Source organism: Amblyomma maculatum, chromosome 1, assembly GCF_055883805.1.
Source record: "Amblyomma maculatum isolate TAMU_Amacu chromosome 1, ASM5588380v1, whole genome shotgun sequence".
Classification (NCBI taxonomy): Eukaryota; Metazoa; Arthropoda; class Arachnida; order Ixodida; family Ixodidae; genus Amblyomma; species Amblyomma maculatum.
Window position 1 is genome coordinate 472,990,300 of NC_139344.1, and position 13,691 is coordinate 473,003,990.

Genomic DNA, 13,691 nt, shown 5'->3' on the forward strand with positions numbered 1-13,691 from the left:
CGTGGACAAGCTCCGCCTGAAAGGCATAAAACCGTACCGCGTTTTCGTCGCTCACGCTGCCGGCACTTACAGTGCGGCGCAGAACGTCCAAAGCGTGAAGAGTATCTGAAGTTGACGGCAGCAGATCACACTCGTCGTCAGCGTCTCTATCGCTGTCAGGCTCACTTTCGCAATCATTCGCTTCGTTGACCAAGTCTTGAATAGACCTCAGCCCACAGGTTGCGAAGTTGTCGTCCGCGGTAACGAAGTCCCGAGCCGAAGCTTCAGTTTCCAGATTGTCCCAGCCATCAATCGTGAGGTCTTCATCTGGCTCTTGAGAATCTCCTGCTGAAGCCGCATCAAGTCCGATGGCAAATCCGCACTTTCTAAAACAGTACGAGATTGTGTCTGAAGTTACACTATCCCACGACATGGCTAGAAAGTGCAAAGCATCTAAGAGACTGATCCGCAAGTTTGCTTCTTTACGGTCAATTTTCGCCAGCAGACGCCTCACTAGAAGTCCTTTGAAATGATATTTCACATTTCTGATTATCCCAGCGTCCAGTGGCTGAAGATGGCTGGTAGTGTTCGCCGGCAGGAACCTGCCTTTCACATTAATGAATGTCATTTCCTTTGGGTGGGCAGAGCACTGGTCCACGAAAAGCAAAATTTTCCGGTTTCTTGACGCCATTTTCCGATCAAGGCTTGTCAAGAACTCGCGGAAAAAATCTCCAGTCATCCACGCCTTTCGGTTACCTTTGTAAAAGACAGGCAAGCGCTCCGCCGATCGGAAACACCTTGGTTTCTTCGACTTACCGATAACGGTAAGCTGGAGTTTCTCGGATCCATCCGAGTTGCAGCAAAAGAGTACTGTTACTCTCTCCTTGCTTTTCTGGCCGCCCTGGCATGCCTGGCCTTTTAGGCACAAAATTCTTTCCGGTTGAAGGTTGAAAAAGAGGCCCGCCTCATCAGCATTAAATATGTCGCGTGGCGCGTACTCCGAAATCAGCGCCGGCAGCGTGTTCAGCCACTCATCTACAGCTGACTGGTCCACTTTCTTGCCTTCACCTGAGACGACCCGGTAGACAAGTCCGTGCCGCTCCTTAAACCGGTGCAGCCATCCCCCCGACGCTTCGAAATTTTCAATTCCAAGCGAAAGCGCGACGGTGTCGGCTTTTTCACATATCACCTTGCCGTCCAAGTTGCCGCCGGCCGCTGTCACTTCGCTGAACCAAGTCAGCAGAACCTCTTTCAGCTTGACATGGGTCGCTGTTTTAGCCTGCTTCACGTTCGCACCGAAGTGCTGCACATTCTTCAAGATGACATCTTGCTGCCCAACAATGGTGCAGAGCGTCGACGGTGCCAACCCTGCTTCACGTTCGCACCGAAGTGCTGCACATTCTTCAAGATGACATCTTGCTGCCCAACAATGGTGCAGAGCGTCGACGGTGCTAACCGTAGCTCTTTTGCCAAGTCGACACGCTCCTTCTTAGGGTTTTCGTCAACCCTCTTCAGCACTTCAAGCTTTTCCTTAAAAGAAAGGGCTTTACGCTTCCGCGACATTTCGGTAGCAGCGAACGCTTGCGTCTTTCTAACGTTTGGGCAGTTCATGTCACAACGAACGACAAAAAGAAGCGGCGAACGGAGAACTACTGCAGCGGCAGCCAGCGTGACAGGCCTCCTGGGAACAGCCGGCGAGACGACTTTTTGATAGACCAATGAGCTGCCAGCGAATGAGTGACGTACACGACTGGGCACGTGCCTCGCCTTGGCCGTCCTTGTCTAGTGCTCGTCGGTTTGCTACGAAAGGGAGGTGGGGGTAGGGTGGCTAGTGGGGGTAGGATGGCTAGTGGGGTGAAGGGAGCTGGAAAGGAGAGGCAGCGGCCGCGGTGGGTACCCTCTGCCCCTGTGAGCTCTTGCGCTGAGCTGCTCGGTGGCTTTGTGCGTTTGTACAACATTCGTTCGTATCATTTGCGGCCGGGGGGGGGGGGGAGGGAGGATGGAGAGGAGTTAGCGGCAGCCGCGTCGTTATGTTACCCTCTTGAGGCCAGCCGCGCCGGCCCGCTGGCATGCGCGACTGGTTTGCACGTTCGTATCAACCGCGGCGGGTTCAGAAACTCTTCGTATCACCCCGAATCTTAACGTATTCTATACAATGTAGTCCGTTCAAAGCATTCTTAAAATTCGTATCATCCCGAAATTCATACCAGCCGTAATCGTATCATCGAGATTCTACTGTAGTAGGAAATTTTCCATCAAAGGCAATTAGGAAATCCTAACTGTTGTTTTCCTAAACATTATGCACCTACAGTGAAAGCTCGGTAATTCGAACCTATATAATTCGAATTTTAGGACAATTCAACTACACTAATTGGTACGGCCAAGCTCCATAAAAAAGCTCGTTAATTTGAATGCGAGTCGGTCCCGCTAGGGATAATTCGAACTAAGCACCGCCACTTCTGGGCGGCTTGGTGTACATTACGCGGCAAAAAAAAAAAAAATAAGTAAAGAAACGCCGCAATCGGAAGGCATAATTAGAGGCTCCACATGTCCAAAACGGGGACAGAAGATGGAACCAGGTAAAACCGTGGAAGAGTGGGGAGTAAATGGCGCCATGACCGGCGCGGCGGCCAGCGGCGTTGGAGAGAGGGGACGGCGGCCGCAGCAAAATCAGTGCATGGCTGCGGCAGCGGCTGCCTGCTCTCTCTTCTGCGCAACGTCCATAGCTTGCAACTAAATACTCGTTAATTTCAGCCCTGTTTTTTGCAAATAGGGATAACGCCAACGCCCATTAACGGCTGTGATCTCGGACAAGCACTATCAGTTAAACTTTTTTTTTTTTGTGATAGCCATCCATCCTTCCACCCATCAGTCGCCAACGGAAGCATGCGAGTCAGCTGCTAGCACCGTTCGTTCGCTTCAAAAGCCGCTTGCTGCTATCGCACAGGCTAACCTTAGCAAAAACATGAAAAAGACTAGCAGCAAACGTGCAGAGTGCGCAGCAAAAGTAATGCTGAGTCAGTTCCGCAAGTTGAAGTCGCATCTCAGTGGCGAAATTGTTGTGGTTGATGTGCGGCCCTCTGCAACTTGCTCTCGCATAATTTTAGCGCTGTAGTCGTTTTGCAATACACAGACGCACTTCGGCATATTAGCGCAAAAAATGGTGATGCCCAGCCCAGTGTCGTCTGCCGATATTTCTGAAACTGTTAAAAACAGCTGAGAAATACCAGCAGTGACGACATCATTGGCTAGAATTTCTGGCGAGATCTGACTCTGGTCGGCAGATCGAGTTAGAGCACCCCGAGTTGCTCCAGACAACCAGCGGAATACGCGCAACCTACCCCGGTCGACCAGCGGAATTCGAAATTGTCATGCCGGGGAAAGAAAACGTGCTCTGGAATGACCAGTGGAAATTGCCATGAGTGTGACCAGAGAGCAATTCCATGTGGTTATATGTGGGGGATATATGCATAGGCGTTAGAGTGTGATCCCATCCCAAAATAAATATGAAAGAACAGTGGAGCTCCATCCAAAACGACGCGACTGTGCACGCCCGATAACAGCTACCGGATGGCATAAAGTTGGGGAAAGCAAAACCGAAGATATGCGACTAAGATGTTTAAATAACATTGATGTTTGGGAGTGTGTTTACATTATATATATATAAGAGAGTAATTACTCATTGACTTCCACCCATGCGCAGCCATACGGCAACAAAGGAAAGCTACACAGCTTTCTCGGAAACTTCACAGTTAAAGAAAAATTCGTCCTGGTCCGGGGATTGAACTTAGGATCACCGCCTTTCCGGGGCAGTTGCTCCACAAAATGAGCTAGCCAGGACGGTGGGCAAATCAGATGGTGGGGTAAAAGCGATGCGCCATATACAGTCAAATGTCGTTACTACAAACACCACATTAACAAATCCCCAATAGATTTCCTGTTTCAATGTACGTATTTTATTTTTTTTTTATGTAATCCAGGAACATCAGCATTAAGAATTCGGCAAAAATTAACAGCGCCACAGCTTGCATGAAACAGAAGCCGCCATTTCTATGTCTATGGTCCATGGGCTGTCATCATCAGTATATCTAGTGCGGTTTAATATGCGGTAGCCACCTGCCTTTTCTCTTTGTGCCGTTCGCGGGAAGTTTTCTTTTTGTCACGAATGACCTTATTGCGAGGTTTGTGCGAGATCTGACTGCAGCAAGCGAAGGTGTCAAGAGAGCAGCTTTCGCTGATGAAATCGACGCAGGGGTAACGAGAATCGGCCTCTGCAGATCAACCGGCGCAATTCATTTCGAAAGCCTGAGACAAGATTTTCAAACTTCAGGGAACACTCAAGATGAGGCCATATTAAACATTGATGCTTATTTGAGCGTGGACAAAGTCCCTACTTTCATCGCTCGGTGCAGTCACGAACCCGATGCAGTGTTGCACAAAGTGAAAAGTGTAGTGGTGGAACGTGTATGGTCACGTGTGCTGCACGTGGCAGAAAAAAATAACAGATTTTTTAAAATAAATCAGCTTTAAGTTAGTGCAACATTTACATTTGAGATTCTGCTTGTCTACACACATGCCTACTGCCAAGGTACGTCATTTTCATACCTAGGTTTGATCACTGGCTTATTACCGCAGGTTTTTCATTAGGTATTTTAAAATAACGAACAATTTCTTAAGACTCATGCAATTTATTATATCGAGATTTCACTGTATGCAGGATGTCGTAGTTAAATGTAACCAATGTTTTAAAAAATATGGTAAGCCCTAGCCCAATTAAGAGCTGTTCAGACTAATCTGCAGTATATTGCCGCGAAACCTTCAAAACTGTATTTGTTGTTTTGTGACAGCCTCTAGCATGCGGCCTTATCACCCTGATTCTGGATCGCGTATCAGTTCTGTATTCTTTGTTTGTTAATGCTCTATGTCGCGAGTCACACCTTTATCAGTTTCGCTGTAGCGCGAGATGCACCCAGATCTGTCCTGAAGATTCCGGCCACTCGTGTGTCTTTCTACAATGTTCCAGCTTGTGCTGGTAGCAGTTTGCGACGTTATCTAGATTGTTCTGAGCAGCCTTTAAATTGACGAGTGTGACGGGCATTCTTTGTTCGACGACTGACGAGCACGTTTGTTGCTATCGCCGCCGCTGAGTTGCTTAGTTCTTTTGCAGGCGCAAGTCAGCCCCAATAAAGAGTTATTTCAGTACCATCACGCCTGTGTTTTCTTTTGGTGTGTACGGCCTTATCACCACTACGTGACAATATTTTGGCTCATCAATGGTAATTAATTAGAAAGGACTGATTAGCTAAATTTTAGTTATTGCCTTGAGAGAAAAGTGCCAATGCAGAAACTGTAGATTTCTTCAAAAAATGTCTAGCTACATAGTTTTTGCCAAGGTAGAATTTACGTAAAGCGATTTTTTTTACCAGCCAAAAACAAATCCCGGAGAAAAAAAAAATAACTTCCTCTTGACAGCGGCGCCACTTTAAAGCCTGGGATGTGTCCCAGATAACAAAATCCGCTTTTCTCTGCAATGCTCTCTCTGATGAAGCTAGGTGTACACACTTGGCGAATGATTTAAAATAACAGCCAGTCATGTGACAGCATTTTTTGAAGACCTATAAACAGAGATGTGCAAGTCTTAGCGCGAAGGAAACAATGTAGCTGGCCATTTTTTTGAGGCAGTCTAAAACTTTTTGATTGACACTTTTTCTCTCAAGGCAATTATTATAATTTAGCTAATTAGTCTTCAATAAATAATTAACTTTAGTGAACTAAAAAAAATACTGCAGATTAGCATAAGCGACTCTGAGCAGCTCTGAATTGATTTCACTGGGCTGGGGCTCACCATATTTTTAAAACCTTGGTTACATTTGGCTACGACACCCTATGTGTCCGCGTGCATGTGTCCGTGTGCGTACGCACATTCCTAAGTGAAATGAGAAAAAGAAGAAATGTTCTTCTTTATTTCAGTATCACTGTTCCAAAACTTTGATTTTCTTTGCAAAATAAACATGCTTGAGTGAGCAACCAATCCATGCATAGTAAAAACAAATGCCCACCTCGAGCGCTTGAAGTCCTTCATGAGTGTGTGGTGCTCGGGCATCTTTTTGATGTCCTCCCAGTCCTTTTCTGTGGCCAGGAGAGAGGAAAGATTAACCACTCCAAGGCGAATAGCTGCCAGGAGCACTAAGGCACAGCCTGACAGCTGAACTGTCTGCATGCAACACACAATCAAGCTCTTCACTTCTGTCACAAAGACCTGCAAGAAGTGAAGGCTTACCACTACTGGACGAGCATCTCTAGAGTTTTTCATTTCACTGTTATTTAAGCCTTCATCTGTTTGCCTCAAGTAGCACACATAATATTGCCTCAGGCAACATACTGTTAAACCTGAGCGTACTGAGTGCCTCAACATTACAAAATTTCTCGATTCCCCAACAATGCCCCCATTATACAGCACATGTATTTTGAGAACTCACTCTAAAGAAGGTGTTTGTGCAGTTGACATTGATATATCACACTCGCTACACTGACTCCCTGTTAGCTAGCACTGAATTATTGGTAATTCGGCAGAACCATGCAAAAGTGCCACAACGATAGAGCACGAGCTGACATGGGAGGAACGTCCAACATTAATTGAAGTGAGCAACTGCAGTTGACAAAATGAACCATCAGCTTAACTGCATGACAAATGTGGCAGTCTCTGGTACTTTCACTATTGGAATATCCCACCATGCGGCATTGAACAGTTTATATTCAAACGGAGCGAAAAATAATAGAACACAGAAAAGAAGGCACGAACATCTATTGCTGCCACACAGCGGCTGCTCACAAGAATTAGACGCCGATAGCTTTCATGTGTTGGGACGGAGGAATGCGACAGTGATGTGAGGCGACGAGTCCATTTCTTGAGGCAACTACTGAGCAGGAACATGAATGAAAACACAGATGCCCCCACAGCGCTGGTCAAGTTCTAACACAACAAAGTAACCACATGCTGTTTTTTCTAGCCCCAGGTACCTCTAACTCCTCCACTCTCCCCGGCTCACTTCTAACCACATTGTGCTGCACACAACAGATGTGGTGATGGCTGCTGCTGTAGTCACACTATCTGCGCAGTCATGAAACATTCCTGCACATTCACGACTTTGAGTAAGGGGGTTTACAGAAAACATTTTCACGCTAATATATTCTACTTTTTTTTTGCTTATTTGGATTCCGTTCTGCATTACCCCTTTGGGTCTTCATGAAAGCTGCACATAACGAAAACCTGGACGTAACAAAAAACTGCGGACATTCTTCAGTTTCGTTATAGCCAGGTTAATTCACATTTGTGTAAGTGTGCTTCAGTGGGAATTTATATAGCCTGCTACTTGTAAACAGTTGAACTTGGATGTAATGAACCTCTATGTAACAACTTCCTAGATTTTAAAAAACTTTTCAATTCAACAACACATCCTTAATTGAAGCCTATGTACAGGTGACCTCCATGTAACGAACGCGTTGTGGCGGTAGACATTGATGTAACCAATTTGCGGTGCTGATAATCGAGCTGTATCTTGTAGTATTTTACCTGTAATTTAGCTGAGCAATGCGCAACTTCAATGAAAGAACTTTTTTACCTAAAAAGGCAAAGCAAACAACCACGAGCAAAAAAGCATGCCCCAATGATGATGAGAGACACTGGCACAGCTCTGTGGCAAGCGTAGCTGCCTTTACAGATTTCATTTTGCAACTTGACACTAATGACAAATTCTTCTGTGCTGTCTTGCAATGCATTTATTATTCTAAGCCTTCTTTGTCAGCGTGTTAATGTGCGTTCACGGTGTTGGTTCATTACGCAAAGTTTTGCCGCTTAAATACAAGCTCTCATTTTGAATGCAGTTTCCACCAGTGAGAAAAAGATGCTGCTGTCCGCTTCAATACCCCAGCCAGCTCCCTGTTAACAATTCTTGCTGCAGCAGAAAACATGCGCAGGGCACAAGTGGGAAGAAGAAAAGGCTCAAGACATCCACTTATGCTCACATGGACAAAGCCATGTTTGCATGACTTTTGGGTAGACAAGCACAAAACGTGCCCATAAGTGGCGCAATTTCGCAACGGAAAGCCATAGATTCTACCTGAATCCTGAGCCATGATGACTTCAAAGCTAGTGACGACTGGCTAAAAGAATTTAGGAGCCGGCACGGTACTGTCAGAAAACTGATTTGCGACAAGTCTGCCTCTGCAGATGCTGCTACCTCGTGGGTGGCCGAGAAACTTCCTGCAATAAAGTGGCAAACATTTATAATGCCCATGAGACGGCCATTTCACCAAATGTGTCGCTAAAGGGGAAGACTGCTGTGGTGGAAACGGTTTTGCTTTGCACCAACACTAAAGTTAGTTGAAGAAATGCCAAGATGTTCTAAAGGCTAGCAAAAGGTGTGTCCAACTCCAAAGCTTTTTTTCCGACCGGTTGCCCAACTAAGGCATTAAATGACAACGCCACCGCATCTGTTTGCCAACTGCTCCATGCACCATGTGGAAGGCCTGCAGCTTTCGGACGTTGAGCTGCAGTATTCTCCAGCTAACTGCACATCTCTGATACAACCTCTGGACAAAGGACTTAACAGCTTTTGGTTGACCCGAAAGATGCTCCAGGACATTAGCCTTGAAATGCAGACGAAGGTCGGCATTTACCAAGCAATCAAAATGCTTGATGCGCCGTGGCAACAAGTCAGATCCCAAGTGATCGCCAACTGCTTCACCAAGGCTCGAATAAATAAGGCCATTCAAGCTACAACTGCTCGAGACAAACCTCCAAGCCCTGCTGAGGTTATAGAAGCATGGGAAATTGTGCAACTTTTTGTTCATGGACAACGGCACCGTTTCTACAAAAGAGATGTCTGATCTGGCACTCGTGGAAACCGTTAAAGATCCCCTTAAAGGTGACGGTTCGTCACAGCCGGATTCATTTTGTGTAATGCCTACCACGAGAGAAGTAATGGACGCGATGAACGTTCTGCATCATTTCACTAGCTCGGAGAACGATGAAACACCCTGGGATGCCTTAGTGTCCTTGGAGCGCCGAGTATTGCAGAATTTTTCTGTTAAATATAATTCTTTGAATGATGAGTTCACCTGGATTGATGTCGCATTTGGGTTTGTTTTTGCATGATCCTTACAGGTCTTAACCCGAAAACTGCATATAACAATAACCAAGCTATAGCGAAGAATTGCGAACTTTTTTCAATTTCGTTATACCCAAGTTTGACTTCCTACCAACCCTGCCAGCAGTGAATGAAAGCTGTTGAACAAAGACAGAAAATACAGTGAAGCAAGCCCACCATGGGGGAAGCCCATGACATTGAAGATGCGGTCCAGCTGATCATGGTGGTAGGGGTTGCTGGTCTTGATGTCCTCCTGGCGGCAGTGAAAAATGGGCTCCGAGGTCAGCAACTCCGCAAAGATGCACCCAATGGCCCAGATGTCTGCAGGGGAGAGAGGAAGAAGTAGTGCTCCCGGCTACTTAACATGGCCCAATGTCACCAAACAACAGACATGCATAGTGCTGGTCATCTCTGCTTGTTTCCTCTTAACCTGTGTCTAGTTACCTCAATATAGAGCCCACAAATACTTTTATCAGTCAGCCAATTAATCTGAATACAAGCTCTACTTTATTCCCACTTGAATAAGGTGACATGCCACAATGCTAATATTTACAAAAAAAAACACAATAAACTGTTAGGCTGTAGTTACACACTATCATGAACCAACTAGCTCAGATTCAGATCATCCTGCACAATAAGCCACTGCACATGTTACTTTCGAACCTGACCCCCTTTCACTCACCACCAGCCGAACTATGCCCACTGCAGGGCAAAGGACTCTCCCATACTTCTCCAATAAACCCCGTACTCTGCTAGCTGCATCCACTTGACCCCGACCCCTGAAAACGTCCTAACCTCATCCGCCCACCTGACTCTGTCGCCCCCTGCTACACTTCCTTTCCCTTGGAATCTAGTCTGTCGCACTTCGCGACCATCGGTTATCCTCTCCTTGCACTACATGCCCTGTCCATGCCCATTTCTCGTTGATTTCTACTAGAATGTCATTAATTCGAGTTATTTCTCTGACCCACTTTGCATGCTTCCTATATCTTAACATTACCCCTACCATTTTTCATTCCATAGCTCTCTGCGTTTTCCTCAACTTAAGCAGAACCCCACTTAGTTAGCCCCCATGTTTCAGCCCCGTAGGTAAGTACAGGGAAGATGTAACTGTTGTATACTTTACCCTTGAGTGATATCGGCAAGACGCAAGTCATAACCTGCAAGTACTTGCCAAGTGCGCTCCATCCAAATTTTATTTTCCTAATTATTCCCATTTCATGGTCCGGATCTGTGGTAACTACCTGTCCTAAGTAGACATAACATATTTGTTCACCACTTCCAGTGCTTCGCTACCTATTTAAACTGCTGTTCCTTCCCGAGGCTGATTGATGAGAATGAATAATGACCTAGACAGGAGAAGTAGAAAGGTAGACTTAAAAATCAATATTCAGAATACTAAGGTATTACTTTTTAGGTCGACCTTTCTACTTTGCCCGTCTAGGTCATCAATCATTTTTTTGCGATTCGTCCTCTGAGTTAGCAAAGCAATGTCATCAGTGAATCAACCCTTATCCTTAACTGCTTCCATTCCAAGTCTCCTAATATCGTCTCTATGGTGGCTGTAGGGGGAAATGTGACAGGCGAGGGTATGCACACCTTGCTCGGGAGAGCATGAACGATAAATATTCGCTAAGCGCTAGAGATGCTATAATGCAGCTGGTGTGCCGCAGCACGACACACAGTCAGGACAAGCTGGCCAGGTGCAGTTGCTTTCGCTTGCTGTCAAGCCCACATGGGTTGTGCTTCACTCATTGTCTCTTGCTCTTGCGTTTCTGCTGCGCTGGAATTTTTATTTAATAGAGTGATGTATATGGGAAGAGCTTGTCATGGCGTCGAAAGCACGAGCGCGCTTTCTACCATGGTACAAAAGTAGATACAGATTCTGTTCAATGAAGGCTTTCCTTTGTCGAGCACCAACCGAAGCCGCACGGCAAGAACTATGGGCTCAAAATATCAAGAAGGCCGTCCTAGCTCTGGCCAGTTTCTGGTAACAGTAAACTGCTCAAGTTTTTATAACCTAGCCCGCACCCCTTGGTCCGGGAACTGCTCAGTAGAACTCATTAATGCATCACTTGAGCCACCACGGCCAGAGCGTGACTACACTGTTGGCACGTGCGAAATTATTGAGGACGTGCTAGTGGTCAGCAATGTTATGACGCTGGCAGCTTGATTAAATGCAGTCTTAGCAGCGACCACAGCAGCTATGTAGTTGTGAAAGTCAGCTTATATATTACATGGCCGGGTACGTCGCCAGAAAAATCAGAAGCAAATATGCTTGCGAGCAATGTGCCTCAATCTTGACTATCAGGAAAGAGGTAGCTGGCCAAGATATTAATACTGCCTTCACTCAGCATTCGACAAAGGAGGCCTTTTATACCCAGGTAGTGAGCTCGCCAACTTGTCTCAGTGCTAGAGCAAGCAGCCTTCACACTGTTCTTTTCTACTCAACAACTTCACGCTTTCAGCATTCATAATTTTATGCAATTTCTGAGCACTGTACACCTGGAGCAAGTTCATTGTCAGGTGCATTGCAAACAGCTCACAGCAAAAATTATTCAGTTCTTGGTGATCACGAGGCTGCACTTTTCAGTCATTGAACGAAGCCAAAGGACTGCAAAGGGAGCGCCAGAAGCTCGGAAGGGTTAAATAGGCCGGCCTTCTTTTCCATGTCGATGCCTGAAATAAACGTTTACAATTCGTTCTCCTGGTTGTTCAGCTGTGGCGACTTGACTCCACATATTATTCGATTCGAGGACCGTCCAAGCGTCTCAAGTCGAAACAAAAAATTACGGGGACACTTCAGCTCCGCCTTTAAGGACATGACACATGTGGGGATACACGTATATTCTTTCTAACCAGCGACGAGAGCGGCCTAGTCACGAGAAGAAGCGCGCTCGCCAGGAGAGGGTGGGGAGAAGGCACTTAGAGTTTCCCTCGCTCCCCATACAATGCTGAGACACCACAGTATAGCGTTGGTAACCTAGGGAAGGGTAACATTCCAAACGCGAGGACGAACAAATTACTTCTCTCGTCTGGTCCCGAGAAACAACTGATTACTTCTCGGTATGCAATACCGAGAGGGATAAAACCGCGGTGCCAGGGACAGGAAAGCTCTCTTGCCTCGCCTCCGACGAGCGTCCGACGTTCTGTCTGAACGGCTGAGCTGGCTTGGCGCATGCGTAGCGCGTGCTACTGCGAACGAAGGCCGGGAAAGAGAAAGGAGAGAGAAAGCTCGGCAAAAGAATGGGCACACCCTTGCGCTTCGCTCTGTCGCGTTTTTCCCCACTCGTTCCCACCGGTTCTCTCTGGTTCATTCACGCACATGGCTTGCAAACGTCACGTGCTGCCGCGCGGGAAACGATAACCGCAAACGCGCGCCTTTAGGGAATGGGCGCGGCGCTGCCCTAGCCGAACTGTCCCCTCTCATTACTTGCGCGCGGCTTGAAAACGTCACGCGGCAAACGGCCGAGGATGATGCGATCGTCTTTGGGAAAGGCACACTTTCCAGTGCGTGGAGCGGAGTCGATATATCGAACGACCGGTGAAATTGAGTTCGATATATGACGCGGCTTTCCTATACTTTTACATGGGATTTTCAAGGGGATATTTCGTGAGTTCGATATAACCAAAATTCGATATAACCGGGTTCGATATAACCGGGTTCGACTGTAAATTGTTACCTAGCGTGCCCAGTTCGTTGCCTATTTCGTCACGACCTGCCGTGGCTGCGACTTTGCGGTATGGGTTGGGGACACGTGTCGCGTACGATTAACACCTGTGTGTAGTTGGTACGGGAGCTCGCCTACCCTGCCGGTTGTGCGCAGTTGTGACCCCATACACGATATCGTAAACTACCCCCGAAAAATAAAGCCGTATGAGCGTGCCTGCTTGGCCTAAGGGTAACTGCTTGCAAGCGTCCTAGCAGGCTGATTAAGATATCATCATCATCAGCCTGACTATACCCACTGCAAGACCCTCTCCCATATTTCTCCAATTAACCTGATTCTGTGCTAGCTGCATCCACTTGACCCCTGCCAACTTCTTAACCTCATCCGCCCACCTAACTTTCTGCCGCCCCTGGTACGCTTTCCTTCCCTTGGAATGCAGTTTGTTACCCTAAGCGACCAACGGTTATCCTCTCTTCACACTACATGTCCTGCCCATGTCCATTCCTTCTTTTTAATTTCCGCTAGAATGTTGGTAACTTGAGTTATTTCTCTGACCCACTCTGCACGCTTCTTATCTCTTAATGTTACCCCTACTATTTTTTGTTCCATAGCCCTCTGGGTTTCAACTTAAGTAGAACCCTCTTGGTTAGCCTCCACGTTTCAGCCACATACAGGTAAGATGCAACTGTTGTATACTTTCCTCTTGAGTGATATCGCTAAGCTGCTAGTCATAATCTGCGAGTGCTTGCCGAATGCGCTCCATCCCAATCTTATTCTTCGTTATTTCCTTTTCATGGTCCGGATCTGCGGTTACTACCTGTCCTAAGTAGACATATTTGCCGACTAATTCCAGTACTTCGCTACCTGATGTAAACTGCTGTTCCTTCCCGAG

General features: G+C 46.7%; 1 protein-coding gene across 4 annotated transcripts in view; it reads right to left on the reverse strand.

Annotated features, from left to right (window-relative positions):
- Positions 1-13,691, reverse strand: part of Cdk8 (cyclin-dependent kinase 8) — a 136,361-nt gene that overhangs the window by 63,782 nt on the left and 58,888 nt on the right. For all 4 annotated transcript variants that reach the window (XM_084605677.1, XM_084605685.1, XM_084605670.1 and 1 more), the window contains 2 exons: positions 9,306-9,449; positions 6,039-6,108 (listed from right to left, as the gene is read on the reverse strand). In XM_084605677.1, the coding sequence (XP_084461803.1) occupies positions 6,039-6,108; positions 9,306-9,449 (214 nt within the window). The remainder of the gene's footprint in view (positions 1-6,038; positions 6,109-9,305; positions 9,450-13,691) is intronic.